Here is a 19,663-nt window from a genome sequence, read left to right as displayed (position 1 = left end):
TGCTACTTATGCTACACGGGCACATGGCAGAGGCTGAGTTAAAGAAGAATCATTGGCAGCATGGGAGCAATTAAATTAGAGCTGTGGCTCCCCTAAGCAAGACAAGAAAATAGTCTTCCTATTTGTTACAGTTCAATTTGTATTCCTGTACCTGACCTGTTAAAATTGGGATACCCTAAAGGGAATGCTATGATGCTTTGGAAGAGGACTACTTGTGAGTCTCAGAAGGAATGCACTAGGCTCTGCTAAGCTGAACAAAGCAGCACTTCTTAGCTGACAATGCAAGTGAGCAGCGACTTGGATGCAGATGCCGGTTTAGGGCCAGAAGCGAAGCCCAGTGGAAAAAAAGGCAGGGCTCAGCAGAGTGCATTAAACAAGGCTCCTCCTCTCTTCCCAGTAAAGAACCAGGTTCCATATGCCTGACTTCCAGAACATCTTCAAATACATTGTCACACTCCTAGTGGGAGAATCAAAGAGGGGAGATTATATAAACAGCTCTTTGTCTAGTGCTCTTCCCACACCCATTAGGCAAGGAGCTGTAGGGTGTGACTCCTGGTTCAGAGGTCACTGCAGAAGGAAGCAGTATTGGATTTGGAAACTTAGATCAAATGTAGAGATCACAGTGATACACTGTGAGGGTTCAAGCTAATTATCTTAAGACAGCCATTGATGTCTTGTAGTAATGTAAGAATCTAGGAAGATTCACACAAACAATTCAAAACCTAAACAAACCAAAACAAAGAATTTATAAGATAAAGCATTAGGATTTCAGGGACAGATCTTGGGGTTCCCCAGCGCTGAACTGCTGACTCCAGCAATGTAACAAATACTGAGGGCTTTGTAATTACAGGGCAACTAACATGAGGTGCGTGCATGTATGCTCAAACAAGTTCCACTTGCAGCACATCATACCTAGGAATATGGGCTTTCTTTTCATCCTTCCTTTACATAAGGTACATGATGGGTCTGCAAGCTTCAGAAGGGCTGTTTAAAAACCCTCTGGCATGCTTCAGGATTATGCTGTGTTTACCTTGGCTGCAGTGGAAATGAATCACAGTTTCCGAATTTCATGTCCATTCTAAGGACAGATTGCATTATATCCACACTAACCAGACAACAGCTGCTTGCTCAGTAAATTCACAAAATAGCTGTGACAAGCCCAGAAAAAAGCCAGCTTAGAATTATAGAAAGGTTCTCCAAAGCTGTACCTGCAACAATACCTTCTATGCATTGGGCACAGAAGTCTGATGGTTAAGTGCCTTCAAACGGAACCAGAAATAACTTGTGACCAGTGTTACGATGCATCTGGTTTGGGCACCTCCATCTGAAGATCCCCTAGGAACATTAACCAGGTTCATGTTTGGCTAACCAAATCTAACTTGGAAATCTTGCCATCAAGGGAATACCGTTCTTCACTAGGTACGTAAATTGGGAATATACTCAATGAACTAAAAGCAAGCAAATGCCAAGGAATGACCTCATCTGTCTGGAGCTATCTGGATGGCAGGTGTGGCATCAAGCATTACCTGGAGTTTTGGACAGCTGCCTTGTTTAACCCGAGCCAATAGTAAAACTCTGCACCAGCACATTATAGTGTCAGTGCAGTGACTGATTGTTTTGCATTACTTTTGTTCATTTAAGGTTACATTTGTTTATGCAACTCAAAAACCACCCTTGAAATGTGTCAGAAATTAATCTAGAGCACTGAAGCCCTCCTAGAACCTTGCTAAGATAGGGTAAGTGGTTTGATAAGACATGCTTATCAAACTGTTATCAGTTCACATCTTTAAGATGACTCCACTGTATCTCAAGCAAACTGTTTACAAGACTGAGAGTGGAAGCATTTCTGGCAGCCTCTGCCCCTTGCAGTGATCACATCCCATTCATTCCCTGTGACAACAGCAGTGACATGGGAACTATTTAACCACAATTCACTTATAACCAGGCTCCTCACACTTGAGGAAAGGCTTGATTCAGGCAAGTACTGAGCTGTGTATCTACAGTGCACTGTAACTAAAAGAAATGCTGAGCACCTGCTGTATCCTCGAAGAAAAATATTGTAAAACAATAAGAAATAATGGTGACAAACGTGAAGTACTGTACAGATACACTGAGAACAGGCAGTGAGACTGGAAGTCAAAGCTGCAAGGAAGCAGGAAAGCTCCAAGATGTCAACATGCATCTCTTGGCCTTAGGACACCATCTGGGCAGACCAAAACAACTTGTTGCACCTGAATGAGGGACACAGAGATGCTTTTTGGAGTGGGGATGGTTTTTATTCTGCTTGATCCAAGAATACATGTTTGGCCATTAACTAGCTGCTTACTTGGGTGGCAGCTAACTGTGTTGGGAAAGCTGTATCTGAATTTTGTCACTTCCATGGTCCAGCTCACATCTAGTAATAGCAACCATCATCTTTGCATCCAACTGTGCAAATTACAAGGTGAAAAGCAGTACAAGTTCAGAACACCTTAGTGAGCATCAACTACTTATGAACTGGCAGTGCAAGAAAAGAGGGAAAACAACCCACACTCAATTTGAAAATCCCACTGAAGCATTACTAGCATAACTATTATTATACATTCCACACCTTAGCTTGTTAACACTAAGTAGTTAGTGTAGGCAGGCCTTGGCTGTAATTAGGAATTCTTTTTATTTTACTAGGATTTGTCTCTTCTCTGTTTTTTTGCATTTTTTAAAATTGTCAGATAGATGGAAAAAATCTGTGCATTAATTCCCCACATTCTTGAGAAAATAATGATATGAAAATCTTACACTGTCAGATGGACCAGTCAGTCTGACTCAATATCTGAAACTGTTAATACAGCTCTGATGCCCACACTACCATCAAAGAAAAAAGATATGAGCAAGAAGCAAAGAATCCATAAGCTTCAGTTATCTTTAGCTGACATATGACTCAGTGGTTTGTGCACTGGTCTGACAAGTAAAAAAAAAAAAAAAAAAGGATTATTTACCTTTTCACCTTTTACTCCACTGCAATCACATTTGGATAAAGATGTACATCCATGGCAAGCCTTTAAAGACATAAGGGAAAAATAAATGTTTTTAATTGGCAGAAGACTATATGAAAGCTTTAACATTGTCACAAAAAGTTAAAAAATTAGTCTACAATATAAACCTACAAAGTTCGTCCTCGAGCCATTTTACAAGTGTTCAAAGCAGATACAATTAACTGGAAGTTCAATCAGCTTTGATAGTACTTATGTTTGTTTGTAAGTATTTTACAGTTAGTTTTAGACTTCCAAATTTATGCTTAAGGAGTACAATGCAACATCTATAGCCAAAAGCACCAGCACTTTATCAAACAGGCTCTTCAGCACATCTCCCGCTGAGAACAGCCCAGTTATGCTTCCCACCAGTAGATGTCAGGTTTTGCACAAGAGTTTAAACAAGCCTGAAGCTTCTGAGCATATTTGTGATAGTTATTAGACAAATACTACATGATTAATTCTTCCCCCACAGCTCAGTTACTGAGAAAACCATTTTAAAAACTCTAGATTTCATGTAGCTGCATCCACACACCAGTGCAAAGCACGACAAACCAGCTATAACAGCCTCTAGCATAAGGTAACAGTCAGGTAACTGAGTGACAGTTGGATTTCAAGGGGTTCAGAGGAGAGGGATATAGAAGGTTGGTTTACAGAGAAGATCCAAGTTAAGTAACCCTTCCATACCACATTTGCTTAGTTTGTATTCTTCCACCCCCATTCTAACACAGGATATTCATTACAGCCCTGTGTTGATCTCAGGGTTACAGAAGTGAGATTTCTAGAAGAAATATTTTTTGGTAGAAGGTTTCTACATAATACATCTTTCAGACCTCTTTATAGTTAAAAACTATGAGCCATATTAGAAGATGCAATACCTGAAATACTTCAGGGTTCAACTTGCTCTGAGAACAGGTGCGGCATTGTATTAAAAACACAAAGCATACGCTTTAAAAGTTTGAAAAGCTGAGCATCTGAGGTACTCCCCTTCAGTAATTGTCAGAGAACATTATGTACAAAGTTTCAATCAAGCAAGAAACCAGTCGGTATGTCAGATCTGAAATACACCCACACTTGAATTCTAGTCTTCATTACCACAGAAGCATTTAGAGACATGACCCATCCCCTACCTGGCTTTAGGAATGTCCTGGCTCTTAGCCTAAACATACTACCAAGCATCAGACTGAAAACACAGAAGTGGCTTAATTCACCTGGAGCTACAAAATCCCAGGATCAATTAAAGCATCTTGCAGCAAAAGGCAGAGCTTTGAGATTTAAGTCCAGCAGTAGTGTTACATGACATGACTAGGGTGTCTCTCCCGATCTTCCATGTGGCTTTTGTAACCAGTTTCTTGATTTTATGTATATGAAAACTCAAAATTCTTAGTTAAGAGGGATTTACTGAACCATTTCCTAAAATGAAATGGAACTTTCCTAGCCAGGCTTTCAAAGATCAGGCTAGACAAAGGCCTGAATAACCTGCCCTGACCTCATGGCTGTCCTTGTTTGGAACAGGGTGTTTGGCTAGATGTCCTTCTGATGTCCCCCTTCAATCCCAGTTATCCTAGGAATTTGGTATCTGATCTCTTTCACTTTTAAAAACAAGTTTTAAAAAAGCAAATTCCTTGTGAACCAGTTTCAAGATTAATCTCTTTAACAAAGCTTCGTTTAAAAGGGATTAACCATAGTTACATGCAATATTCCCTTCCCTCACAGTACAAACCTGGCTCACTGTGCCACAGTGCTGATTCTGTGTTACAAGGATAGAACAGTGAGAGCAACGTGGAAAACCTCTGCTGCCTCCAAGAGGTGGGGGAAAAAATAAACTACATCAGTACTCATCAAAACCCACCAAAAACTGTGGTAGAACATACACGGGCTAAAATAACACACACACATGAAAAGCATGATCAAGATCCTACACAGAGGAGGATTTATTCAGCCCATGGAACAGAAGAGACTCATTTAGTCTTCCTTACAGCTTCCAAAGAATGTTTCTAATAGAAATTTTCTCATTTTTCAGGTACAAGGGAACTGTTGGGGTGAACAGGGAGCAAGTGAAGTTGGGAGGGAAAAAGATGGTACGAGATTACACTGCTCCTTCACAAGACAAGTTAGAGGCGCACAATATTGTGAAGGTGAGTTTTCAGACAGTTAAGCTCAGGAGTCTCTGCCCTTTGCTACTGTATCTACACAGGAAAAATGCAGAAGACTACTTTGTTAGCACTTACACATCTTTAACAGTGGGTCAGCATCAAGACCACATGAAATAGATCTGATTCATAAAACAAATGAAATCATGAAATAATTTGGTATGGAAGGAACCACTCATAGCAGGGCAACTTAGGCAGTTTGCACAGGTCCTTGTCCAGTTGCACGTTGAATAACTACAGTGGTGGAGATCCCACAGCCGCTTTAGGCCCTGGATTTGGCGTCTGCTTGCCTTCACATCGAAGCTGTTCCTCCACAAAATCTCTCACCAGAATTCCTTATGTTGCAACTTGTATCCACTAAAAGTTTCATGTGTAAAGTTTCTGAAAAATGTGCTTCTCTTCCTTATTCTGTTTGAGCCAAAGTACTTTCATTTAATCAATGTAGGGGTTCTTTTTAAACCTGTGACTATCTTCCAAAGCGATTTATATATTCAGACTGGATTTCTTATGCTTTGAGTAGCCTCTTAACCTGCATAATTAGCCTGTCTTGGAGAGTCAGGAGTACTTGCTGAACGCTTTTTGACAAATGGTTTTGGATATCCAGTTCAGATGCATTACTTGCAGGAAGGAAACATGGTTTTTCCCAGACAGCAGTGCAGGGAAGCTAAAGGTCTGTAATCAGAAAACTCTTCAAATACCCACTGTAATCAAATGGTAATAAGTTTTTGGCATAAATCCTGGGAAGACCTATTCACCCACAAGCTTATCAAGAAGTATTCCCCCGGCAGAGTCACTTATCTTCCTGTACAAAAGCTGTATTTGGCAGATTGTGTTTGTTATTTGCATTAACTTGTATCCGCACCAAATTATAAGTATTCTTAATTAAATAGTTTGAAGAAAAAAAAGCCCTGAGAATCTGTATTATATCAAGATCAATTCATGCTACTTAGAGATCTTATTGCTGTATAGCTTAAAAAAACCCCCTAAAGTAAAATATGATGGCACAGAGAAAAAACCAAAAAAAGCGTAATGACCTACTCTGAGTGAAAGCTTTCTTCTTGTTTAGGCTTTTCAGTAATCTCAAGGCCTTTTTTTTTTTTTTTTTTTTTTTTAACTTGGCAAAGCAGGCACAAAAATTGCACTACAGGAGACTGCATACTGCATAACAAGTTAGCACAAGTTTGAAAGCCACTCCGCAGCCAGAGGCTAGAGTTTTTTGATGTCACTGAATCAGTTGTGCATCTCACGTGATTGCCATGAAAATCTAGGCTCCATACTATGCATAGAATATTTGGAATTTCTCCTGCATATGAACAGTAAGTAATCTACACTTCAATCAAAGAACGAAAATGGATGCGATGACATTCCAAATGTAGAAAAATCTACATTAAGAGCAAGATTTAGATGGCTACCATCAGTAGTTTACCCTTAGTAACAGGTTAACCATCACTAGGTTCTGAAAATTATGTGACCTTCTGGGTTTCCAGATATGGAAAACTGAATGACTCCAAACCTCAGGGGAATTCCAAGTTACACTCAGTACACAATGCAGTTGGAAAACCAAGCAAGACTCCTGCCTTGTATTATTATTTTGCAGCTAGATGCCTTCAGTAGCAGTTCAGTTCCTGGCCCTGGCCAGTAGGACACATTGTCTTAGGTGACAGAAGATGGTAAAAAATATTTGATATAAGAGCAAGCTGTAGCTTGATCATAAGAGCTGGTCACAATCTCCATATCTATCAAAACCTTTCTGTTTTCAAATACACAAAGATGAATAAGCAATCAAAGCAGCTTTTAAGAACTCAAGACAAACTGCTTAGATTTGCTTCTCACTGTATTCCTGTTGCCTCCCCCCTCACGTACCTGTAAAGATGAACGCACTATCACTGCTATTTCCTATGCTGTGACTTTTCCATAGCAAGACACAATCAAAAGGCTCTAATTAATCTATTCAAGTTTAGCTAATCCTTTCACTGGATTTTCCTGACAGCTTCTACCCCATTGAATCTGTGTGTGGAGAGCAAGTTCTTTTCATTAGTATATAAAAGGAGGGATGGTATTGGTTTACTGGTCAAAGGATAATTCTTCCAGAACAAGCTTGGTCTTTTGTGTCTTACATGGACTGAGGAAAACTGCTTTATGCCACCAACAGAATGCAGTTTTGTTTGTTTGTTGTTTTTCAGTTTGAAGAAAAAAAGTACACATTCCTACTCTTGGACATAGGTTTGTTACAGTCAGCTCAGTGAAATGAATAGCCTAAGTCATCCTCAAAACGTGTTGTGTTAGAAGCCTGCCTTATGCAGGGCACATTCCACTCCTTTCTCATCAGGCCCAAAGACGTTTGTTACAAGGCAGTTTCAGCATATTCCATTCCTACCCCACCTCCCAGCTGCCACAAACAACAGTATTGGACAAAATATTTGTAAAAACTACCAGCAGATGAATGCTGTTACTGGAGAGAAAACAGCAGCTTGGGACTTTGCAAAACTGTGAAATGAAAAAGAAGTGATTTACCACTACATACACACAGCTGCAGGGAAACTTAACAGCTGACAGTGTGCATATAGGGAGGGGTATAAGGGAGCACCTAAACCCGTACACTAGAGTACTTCAATAATGTATTAGTGTTAAAACATATAGGAGTTTAACAGTATTTTAATACTCTTTCCAAGGGCAAGATTTCAGAGGGAAGCTGATCATTTACAAGCTTGACATGTACAAATTACCAATCAAGAGGAGGAGGTGAGGCTTCTTACAGAAGCACAGTAGGTGACTCAATGAGAGTTCTGACATGATCCGAGTTGCTTACAAATGAATTCTCAATTCAGGTATCAGACAACTGGATAAGAAAAAGAAAAAAGAAATAGTTTGAACACAGCACAATTTCTTTATTCTGACATCCTCCTTATGTATCATTTTATCACAAATCCAGAATTTCCTGTTTGATAACTCCTCTCATTTCTAGAGGAGCAAAGTGACATTACCGAACCCAGTGATGCAGTTTGTACTAACAGACCACAAGCTTTTCTTGACAGCTCCATTCTGATGGCAGCAGGAGGTCAAGAAAGAATCAAAAACCTGATTGTGGACAGCCACTGATTTTAAATGCTGGTGTCGCCTGTAATGCATTAAGACCTCCTCAGAGATTTAAATGATGAATCTTCAGTGAGGTTTAACTTGCACACACTAGCTTCATAAACAGATATTGTCCTGAAGGGAACCAGACAGTTACGTGACACCACAACATTGTCAGCTGCCTCACCAGGTGAGGATGGTTCCCTCCGGCAGGAAAAAGATGCACAGAAATCACTGAAAAAGTCTGCCCAAGCAAAGTTTGCCAGACTTTTAAAACAAATTGAAAACTGCAACAGACACTGATGACAGGAGCTTAACTGAACTGTGGAACAATGCGAGTGATAAGCAGAGAGCAAGCAGTAAAGGCCAGAAAAAAAAAATTAATATACACTCAAGTCACACTGTGTAGCAATTGCTGTTTGTGTATTTTCCCATAACTTTTTCCTAATGATTTCCTTAGGATTTATTTGCATACATATAATGAAGCCCCTTGATCATTTGGTTTTACTAAGCTTTCCATTCACTAGAACAGTCAAAGGAAGAACCATCCATAAAACCCATTCAAAAGCAATTAATCTCTGAGGGCTTCCATACAGCACAGTCTGTCTCCCCTAACAGCTCTTAAACCTGAGACTTGCAACTCAGGTTTTTCACAGATAAAAGTAACAGAAGGACTTCTGCAACGCTGATGTGGTTATGAGTCCTTCCACTACCTGCAGCAGGTCTGACTGCACTGCCACTCAGGAAATGAACTGCTGTGATTCAAGGATACAGTCTCAACTTGAAAATGGACACATAGAAGTTTTATATTATCCTTTCCTTCCCTTCCCAGTGTTTTAAAAAGCTAATAGAAAGAGCACTTGCTCCTATTAGTTATAGATCATCAAGCACCTCGGGTCTCTCCCTTGTGTATTTATGAGCAACATATGACCAGATATTCTTCTTAGCTAGTTAATCAGGTAATGAAGTTACCTGAGTACTAAAAAGAAAGCTGAATGAAACACAGAGTTGTACATTCAGATAGAATCACATCAAGCCACAAAGCAATGTCAAAAGAACTGCAGGTACATCGAACCCTTCTTCTAGCACAGCATGCATCAGCCCCGGCAGGTTTGTACTGCCAAAGGAGAAGGGTGAGAGGGGTTAGAAACAATGGAAGTGTTAATTAGGCTAAAATCCATAGTTTTGAAGTCTTCTAGTCCAGAAAACAATGAAACAGGACTTCCCAATTCACCAAGTCTGACTCTAGACCACATATTTCATAAAATAAACTTATATCTTGGAATTCTTACAGTATCTAAATTAACTCAAATACACACAACTTTACTGCTGAGAAACAGTTTAACAGTGTTTTGTAGCTCATGAAAGCTCACTGTGGAAATTGCAGATTTTCAAGCTGCTCTTGTTCATGATTTAAGGTTGGCAGAAGAGAATTTTCACAGTAGGGACTGCAATTACCTGTTAGACAACTGTGAAAGATATTCCTAGAATAGTTTATACACAGTGAACAAATCCTGCACCTCTCATAGTTATCCTGATGTTAGAGGAGTTCCCTAAAGGCTACTAACATCACCCTCTGCATTCATATATGACAGCTTACCAGTTATCAGCATAAATTCAACAGCAGAAAAAAAAGGAGCATAAATATTGGACAATTCTATCAATTATAAAGACTGACTCTGTTGTTAGAAATTCACTCTGATTAAAATCAACAAATTCAACACAGAGCAAAGCACCAGTTACAAATGCCTTTGCTCTAGGAGGATGGCTTAAGTAATCTTTCTGCTGCAACCATGCAAAAGTCAAACTCAATTATTCATACCTCTATTTATAATGCAAATAAATTCAGCCTTTCAGTTCCAAGCAGACAAAGACTAAGCTTTATTTTGGTGGTAGTCCTGAAGAGTATCCTCATATTCATTAGCTTGCCAAGATCTGTGTAACAAAACACCTGTGCAGTTTTCTAGCTAAGGATTTACTACTCATCCAGGTCAAAGATTTCATCATTTATCTTCAGCAAGCTGAGTTTCCCTTCACTTGCCTGGACAGAAATATAACCAACAAACAAAAGGTTTTGTGGGGATTTGACAAGCAGAGTTAAAGCTGCTGTTGTGAGTTCTAATTATGATTTCACATCCACGCACTTTAGGCTTAAGCAGGAGTACAAATTTGCAGATAACAATTTATTTCTCATATACTTGTGTGAAGTCAACTATGGCAGCAAAGTCATCACAGGTCTATAATCCAAATGGCCATTCTTTTCTCACTAAAGTACTGTATTTATGACCAGTAACATTGCTAAAGCAGAATCTGAATTAAAAGACTATTGCATGCCCTTCTAAGGAATTATTTCCCTCAATCTGCCTAAAGATGTGAAAAGAACAAATTTCACAGTGTAAAAGGTTAGAGTCAAAATATGTTTGCAGAAGCTCTTGACCATTTTTTTTTTAAGTAAGGGAACTTCTGACATTTAATTTGATCTGTTGCACCTCGAGGCACTATCTTTCTTTGAAATCTGTACAATACGAGACCTGTTCAGACTTGCAGAGGAAGGTCTTAGCTGTAATAGCTACAGTTCTGGCCACAGTGAATGAGAACACAAGAGGTGGGTTAAAAACCATTCTCAAGCATCTGATGGATAAAAAACCCCGTCTTTTTCCTCTTAAGGGGCAGCACTATGTGTTTGTTATTTAGATACATGAATAGCTAGTAATAATAACAACATGGAACAACTGTAAGAGATCTGCTAAGTCTAGTTATCACATCCCAAATGAATGTTCTGATTAAATGGAAAGTTTAAGAATTAATAAATTCTCTTGGAATACATTTACTACAAATTGGTTGGAATTAAAGGTGTACTTTAAAAATGTCTAAAATTAAAAGCAATAAAACCTTGACATAACTATCTTCAGAATATGCAAAAATTGAAATAAGTTTGTCTATGTTAAAAGTATTTTGTGCCACAAGAAATGGACAGGAGCTCATATCTAAAGAGGATTGAATTTTTCTGCCTGTACCTTGTACTAGAACAACATGGAATTTATTGCTTTAAACGGAACTAATTATGGATCTTTAACATACAGTTTTTTATGAAGGGTATCTTTCACAGAAGCTTCTAGTTAAAATAAAGGCAATACTTGCAGCAACAGATCTTCCCATAGAGCAGTTGACAGTCTAACTACAGGCGACTTTTGGAGTCAAAGACTCTTTACTGAATGAACACCCCAAAACTTGAACAACTTTGATTCATCCCCAAACTGCAACTATTCACCCATTACGAACGGGAGGTATCACAACCTGACAATTTCTCTGTATCTGATTCCTGAGCCAGAAAAGAAGACAGAAAGTAAAAGAGCCCAGCTGGGCATCTAACTCTCCCAAATCCCAGACTTTACTCCCTTTCTGAATACTTGGTTGTAAGAGGGGTAGGGCTGACAACTCTCCAGGACATGAAGAAACATTAAGCAGAAACTTTAGGTGCAGAGTTTAAGGAACAGCTAGTCCTTGCAACTCACAGTAGTTCACTCTTTCTACAAAAGCTTACCTCTTCAAAAATGACTGTTGCCCCTCTGCTTCAAGGGCCACTGCCAGCCTCGCACTCAAGTGTAGGTGAGGAAAAGGACAGTTCTCACCAATTCCGAAAACTCTTAGATTTCTGTGGTCTATTAGTCTTACACACAGAGAATGGGCTTCAGTGCAGTATATTTTACTGGGTGAGACACACAAAGTAAAATAATCAGCTCACGCTTCGCTGACCTTCTCGCAAGCATTTCAAAGCTACAGTTGAAGAGACCTGAGAAGCCAAGTACTTCTGGCCTAATGAACATGAATTTCCAAACAATTCCATATTAGGCTGTATGAATTGGCAAAAATTTCCCTTAACAGCAACTCAGAAGTATTACCTTTATGCTGCCATCCAGAGGCAGCATCTTACAAAGCATCTATGTTTAGATTTGGCAAGTACACCTCCTGGTAAACAGTGCAAGCAATGAGCACTAACCCAGAATGTAAACTACCAGGTGGCCTTCTAAACCCACTCCATCTCCACATTAATGAACTGGCAGATGCCAAACACCACATTCATTTCCTTCTGCAGCAAGCACTGCACCTGCATGAACCTCTAAATATACAGCATATCTAGAGAAACATCCTAAACTAAGTAACTCTAGTTGGCTTTGCAGTTTGGGACTGGATAAATTTCATACCACCTCTGTAGGCAGTCTACACCTCACTACTGCTCATTTCAGTTCTAATGCTGAACTCTGAATGCAAGCCATCTTCTAACTTTTATACAGACCATAACTGAACTCCTTAAACAAGTACACAGCAAATTAGAGGAATGGTAAGTTTTAAGCATGCCTCCATCTTTGCCTGTCCAGCTACACATCTCTGCAACTCACACCAGAACAGAGCACCTGGCAGCTAGTCAGTGGCAGGATACAGTAAGCCACTTGACTTTTCAGGAAGTCTCAGTTTTACTTTTATTTTACACACAAGTCTCTAATCACCAGCCTCTTGGGACTTCCTGATTTTTTCCAGCTGCAAATAAGAAGTGCCATATGGAACTCATTACACGTTAAGATTTACTAGTCATTTAGGACCTTTCCCATGTGACAGGTGTTAGATGTTGCCACTTTCTATAACCATGTCCAAATGTAACACAAACCTAGACCAAATGGTCAGTCAGGCTTCTAAGTCTCAGATATGCTTGCAAGCCAAGTATTATACACTCATAACACCAGTCATTCTGGTACTCTTTTTTAACTCCTTTCCTGGTTAAGGAAATGGAATAAAGACAGACTAATTCCCCAGAAAATGTCCTGCTCCTCACCCTTATCCATGTAACATGCCATAGAAGAAGCTTCAATTCCAGAGTCTTGTTAATGGACGTCAGACATTTGTCACTGACAACTGCACTTTCAAGTGTCAAGAGCATGAAGCAGACCACACAAGAACAGAAACCCACTTCTTCCTTGGAGAAAGGAGAGGCAAAATAGAATAGCATTTCAGACTAATCCAACCCCACTCTGGTCTATTTTGAAACTACTGAGAGCACTAAATTAATACCGAAGATGAAGCAAGTATACATAGTAAAAAGAATAGAGGCTGTGCAGAGTGATGCTGTATTGAGATGTTATCTGAAGAAGTCCACACCCTCTTAACTGCCAGAACAAGACCTAACTCACTTTAAGGCTTGGTGGGTGTCTGGGGGATTTTTTTTTTTTTTTTTTTTTTTTTTTTTTTTTTTTTTTTTTGTGGTAGAAGTGATTATCAGCTCTATTCTCCTTCAGTTCTTGGACCAAGTATCATAGCTTCAAGGTTCCTCTAGTCAGAGCTGTTTTATCATTTGTTTATGCCCGTGGCAGCAGCACAGTCTGTGTGTGCACTTTAACACCTAAAGAGAGCACTACAGGCAGCACTTTCTCTGTATTGCTCAATGCTAACAAAGAGCTACTCTCCAGCCTCAGGTAATCAAAGTTGAAAAAGTAAGTGCACTGAAGAGGGCCAAGTTAAACAAGGAAGCAATGGAGACCAAGCAATTGTCCTAACCCTGTAAGTCAGAGGCACTTGTAAAAGAACGGAACATCAGGATCTGATGAGATGGGAGGCCCTTTTATCCACATGGGTTCAGAAATCCCTAAAGCCGATAAAAGTTGAATATTTAGTGAGAGCTCTCAGATGCCTGTTCAGGAACTCACATGTTGAACTTCAGCAGATATGGACTACCCTCAATGTCAGCCTCTTAAGTTCATTTGCTTAAGCACTGGTTATGTGCTATAGCAATAGCTCAGGGCTCCTTAGAGCACCTGCCACTTTTCAAGCAAGGTGCTTCCATGCAAAATGCACTTTCCTATGAAAAAGTGACCTTATACTGCTATGGACAATCACAACAGTAATTTCCCAGACTATCTCACAGGAAAAAAAGCAAAGGGGGCCTGAATGTATTTTATTGCCTTTAAAATGCTCTAAGACAGCTCCAGGCTAGTGCTAATAGAACATTGTATCTAGCACATGCGATCTTGGAATTTGATACTCAACCTTGATTAGAGGAAAAAGAATCCACTCCCTTACACCAGAGAAATTACATCTAGAGGCTATAAATTACATTATCCTGAGAATCATTACACTTGGATTGCACTGATCATCACTAAATAGAAAGCAAGTCTCAGGAATTAAGTCACACTTCTCAGAGACTTCCTACATTAAAAAATTTGAACCCATGCAAGGAAGTAGTTGAACAGGCCATAGATTAGATCTTTACACAGAACATTAAAAAGCAAAAAAAATTTTCAAGTATTAACATTGTATCAGTGACAGGACAGGCAAAATAAATCTGATCAGTGCTAGAGAAAGGGGGTGCAGAGGGACAGGAAAGACACTTCATATTTTTGTTTCTAAGGGAAACAAAAGGGGAGGGAGGGATGAAATCTTCAGTAGCAGCACCAAGCTTCTCCTTACTTTGACACTTGTAAATTTATGTTATTGCTTTCATCAGCAATTTATTTTATTCTCAGTCACCTTCTGGAGGCTCCCCAGTAGCAAGTTGACAACACGCAACCTAAAGTATCTCCTTGCAGTGATTCCCTGACCAGGTCCAAGGATGGCAGTGAGTTGTCTTCCTTTCAACATCACACTCAAATACCATCAGTTTAAAAAGGGGGGTAGGCAAGGAGAGAGCATACGTAGTTCCAACACTCCAGCACAATAAGTAAAATGAGGAGACCCATTAATAAGAAATAGCCCTCAAGTATTATTAAAACTTGAGATGCAGTTCAGTCTGAAGCTTGGCAGGATTAAGAAACAGCCCCTGGCATTTGTACTCATTCCAAAACAAAGTCACCTTCTCTAAGGGAAAGTATTCCCTGAGGCACCCTATTTTAGGGAGTATACCAACTCCCACAAGTGCTATTTGGAGCCCAACATCTGCCAAGAAAATAACCTGCTTCAAGTTTGTGACATGTGCTCTGCATCCTGCAGTAACCAGTACGTTAACTGCAAGCATTGAATAAGGAGCTTTTCCACCAAGTTTTAACATTATTCCTACAGCAAGCAAGGTTTGGAATAGAAGATACTGTCTCAATGTCCTTTTAGACTGCAACTATCTGAACAACAAACAGAAATTCCAAGTCAGCTCTACTTTGAGCAAGAGGTCACCAAGTCTAGACTCCAGGACAGGATGATTATCCTTCCAGCCTAAGTTTTACTATGATCCTACAATAAATTACTAGCTTGGAACATCACTACTTTTTAATTTTGTTATCTATATCTAAGTAAAATTATTCAGAATGTTAAATCCAACAATAGTTTTGTGGTGGGTGCCAGGTGCCCACCAAGCTCCACTATTACTCCTCAACTGGACAGGAAAGAGAAAATATAACAAAAGGTTCCTGGGCCAAGACAAGGACATGGAGAGATCATTCAGCAATTAGCATCACAAGCAAAACAGACTCAGGTAAATAAATTTTATTGCCAATCAAAAGTCAATGTAGGGTAATGAGAAATAAAAAAAAAAAGACCGTCCAACACATTGCTTCTGCCTTATTTCCCAGGCTTAACTTCACTCCCAGTTTCTCCACTCCTACCCCCCAGAAGCACAGGAGGATTAGGAATGAGGGCTCTGGTCAGTTTGTTTACACACTCTCTCTTCATTATCAGTTTCTAATGATTTCATTCAGAAAATTCATCTCTAAACACCCACCTTCTGTATTGATTCTTTTAGCAACTGATGATTACGCTCCTGAACACCAGCAAAAAGCTTAAGGGTGTTCTTACGGTTTTAAGTAATTTTCTACCAAAATGATCAGCATACTCAGAGTCACAGAATAAGCTGAGTTGGGAGGGACCCTCAAGGATCATAGAGTCCAACTCCTGGCCCTGCTTAGCACTATCCCCAAGAGTCATACCATGTGCCCTCTCTTTCTCACTCCTTTCTGCTATCAAGACAAAAGTAGTTACTGAAAATCTTACACTAAAATTTAGATTACATCTCAGATTCATCTGCTTATGATGTTGAGCACATCTGCTTAGTTCAACTGTTTAAAAAGAAGGCAGAAAAAAAAGCAATACTATTTCCATTACTATTTCCATGACAGGCTGTGCTCTTCCTCCACAATTACCTCTGCAGCATATCAAAAATTCAAGGTTCTTTAAAAAGGCCTGGTTAATTATTCTCATTTTTGGGTACAGTATGCCAGTGTCCTGAAAATACACATTTCCTGAGCATGACTAGACCTGTCAACAAGCATTTTCTCATTCAAGCATAAAGTTAAGAAGTTTTCTAGGTTCGCTTAGGATACAAAAATTCATACATTAGAGAGAGATGTTTTAACACTTTGTTACTAACACTACTTTAAGAGTTTGAAAGCTTTTAGAACAGAAAAGCCACTTTCTGCAGATACAGGAATGTCATCCATTCTATTGCCAAGCAGTTTCCATTAGCATTCTGGCTCAGAAACTAAATCATATTATGTATGTACCCTCCCTTCAATCAAAATTACAAAAAACTCCTCCACCCAGGCAAATACCAACTTTTGCATGGATGTTTTCACTGTGTGTCTGGGCAGACTCTGGGCACAGCCTTCTAGCAATTTTCATGGCACTACCTTCCCTATTAAGAAGGCACCAAATGAATATGGGAAGTTAAACTACCAAAACAAAACACATTCAAGCCTTGCAACTTCTCATCCTCTCCAGATTTTCTCCTTGTTATTTTAAATATTTTTAAATTCTTAAGTCATTAAATAAGTAATGGTTTTGCAGAAATCTCAAGGTTTTTTCCTCATGTCTAACTATATAGTGAATGGATGAAAGAGATAGCAAAGTCAAATATAAATTCTCATTTCTCAGTGCAGTGCAGAAGCGTCCTTTTCCTTCTGAATAGCTTTGGCCTTTAAGGTTGAACATACAAGAGAAGTGTTCTAATTCAGAATAAGTATTTTCTACTATTAAGCCAGTCCATATTGTCTGAATGACAGCTAGAAATTACCTTTCAGAAACAATGGCTTCTGCTGTCTTTCTGTGTGACAGGTTAGTTCAAAGTAAGGTGATTCAAGAAAAACCACTGCCTCATAAAAAGGATTATTTTTAAAAGATTTCTAAACCGAGTTCATAAGCTCCTTCACCCAAACATTGTTTTCAGTGGCACTTCTTGTCAAGAAATCACAATTCTGGGAGCTGGAGGCTTGTCTAGCCTTGCCTGAAAGTCACGTTAGTTTTTATTGCTTTAAGTAAAGTGATTTAATTGTGGGTTTTAGTAATTGCTACTTTAATTCAAGGTGTAGAAAGAATGCAGTTCATGGTTCAGGGTGGTCATTTGCTTTCCTTCTATCAGATTCCAAGGGGATTTAAGTGCATAAAGAGAAAGGTTTGTTTTTGAAGAATTGATGCTGTATTTAACAGACATGGACTGATGCTAGATAGAAATATATTTATGACTCATGAAAAAAAAGACTTTCCTAAGGAAGGAAGACGAGCCTTCATTGCTAACACGGTGAAGTACAAAAAAAAATCAAATATTATTGTGGAATTAATGGTTGCTTAAGCTTGACAGCTTTATGTAGCTAATAACTAATGCCTGTTATATTTTCACACAGAATGCAGGAGTTGGAGTGGATAGGAACCAGAATAGACAGAAATAAAACTAACTACTCTGAATACACTGTAAACTTTTGACATTTGCAGAATACTGGAGAAATACAGGTAAGTCCAGTATACATAATCACTCTTTATTTCCCTAACTACTTTTAAGTAGTCCTCAATTCCAAGTCAGAAGTTTTGCATCACACTGCTTATACTATAATAAAAATTAAGTTACTACCTTATATAAATTAAGACTCATAAGTCATATCTTTCTAGATTAAGATAGAAAAGTAGAAAACTCCTACTATAAGAACAGCACAAAGGAGTTGACAGGGGAGAAAAAGCCTGCCAGCCTACAGCACCACAGGCAAGCAAAAAAATACAGCACCCATTGGTAACTGATTACTCCAAACATCTTGCAAATGACTTGAAACATCATTCAAAACTCATCACTATTACAAGGGCTCAGTACAATTTCTCTCAGTACAAATGTTGTAGGTTACTTCACTTTAGCACTACAGTTGCGAGACAAAGCCAAAACTTTATATTTTGCATAATGAAGTTCTGTATTTTTGTCCAGCCCAGTAACCATACAAAAAGACAGACAAACTGAAAATTAAGCTAGAAAGGAACATCTGCATATTTCTGCTTCATTTTCTATATAAAAGGACCAAGACACTGTAAATTCTGTCACTTAACAGCAGTAGTTCCTAAAACAAGCCGAGTTGAAGGGTCTCTATGAAGCTTTATCTTTCTTGTGAATGGCTCTGAATCTCTGAAATGAAGCCATTCCACCGCAGCTTTGGTTATTTGCCATGGCTCTCAGGTGCGTCTGTGCAGCAAACAGCACCAAATGGACCAGCCAAACCTCTGTTTCTTCTACCAGAGCCAATAAGGTGATCTTGTCTATCTGAACTACATCTCCAAACACAACAGCAGGAGGTGAGAGATACAACTACTGCAGTAGAGAAAGAGATGTCAAGAGATGAAAGTCTTGGTTTCGTATCAGTGAAGCACATCAACAGAAACCAAGGATTTCCTCCATCCTAACTGTTCCTCCTGGAGAAAGGGTGTCTACCACATCCATACACCTCAGCAGCAAACCAAGGCTGTGTAAGTCTGGTTTCTAAAAGCATCTAAATTCTCTAGGAAGCAGTACAGTATAAATATCTTTCTCTAAATTAATGGTGTGGTTTAAAATTAAGATTCACCTTGCTAACAACTAAACCCAGTCCTAGAATAAACACACTTTCCAACATGTTTAATGCATTTCTGCAAAGCAGAAAGTCCTGACAGACACAGTCACTGGCAAAAAGACTTACTAACCTGTGTTCAGGCAGTGAAGTGAATAAGCCTCGGCTTATCTTGAGGAAAGAGGTGGGAAAAGCAGGATTTCAGCAGAGCTGCAGCAGCAAAGCTTATCTAGTATACACTGGAGTCATGTTAGACTAGAGTAGGACAGCTCTGCACATCTAGCTATACCTCAATAAAAGGAATCCTCCCTTAGATAATAAACTAGAACCAAAAGTAAAACAGCCAAGTGTGTTGCATGCAGATACCTTTTACAGTGCTAGGAGAGAGAAGAGATTGAAATTCAACCCTGACATTTTAATTCTCCGTAGAGATTAGGTAAAAGAAACAAAATACAGATGAGAGACTAAACTATTTTCCTTCCCCTCCAAATGGAGGGGACAAAAAAATCCAACAACAGAGCTGCAATAACCAAGAGCCTTCAAGTGAGCTGAAATCCATAGTTTTAAAGCTCCTTTCTTTCCAACTCCTAAAAAAAAAAAAAACAAAACCAAAACCACCAAACATTGTCTATATTGCCATTACAATTTCTTTCTC

At 39.1% G+C, this 19,663-nt stretch overlaps 1 protein-coding gene across 5 annotated transcripts in view; it reads right to left on the bottom strand.

Annotated features, from left to right (window-relative positions):
* COL4A5 (collagen type IV alpha 5 chain) overlaps positions 1-19,663 on the bottom strand; it is an 81,708-nt gene that overhangs the window by 52,422 nt on the left and 9,623 nt on the right. For all 5 annotated transcript variants that reach the window (XM_048319111.1, XM_048319113.1, XM_048319114.1 and 2 more), the window contains exon 2: positions 2,976-3,035. In XM_048319111.1, coding sequence (XP_048175068.1) covers positions 2,976-3,035 — 60 coding nt within the window. The remainder of the gene's footprint in view (positions 1-2,975; positions 3,036-19,663) is intronic.

The sequence above is a fragment of the Corvus hawaiiensis genome, chromosome 14 (genome assembly GCF_020740725.1).
Source record: "Corvus hawaiiensis isolate bCorHaw1 chromosome 14, bCorHaw1.pri.cur, whole genome shotgun sequence".
Classification (NCBI taxonomy): Eukaryota; Metazoa; Chordata; class Aves; order Passeriformes; family Corvidae; genus Corvus; species Corvus hawaiiensis.
Note: the sequence above shows the minus strand (reverse complement) of the source record. Positions and strands in the feature narration are given on the sequence as shown.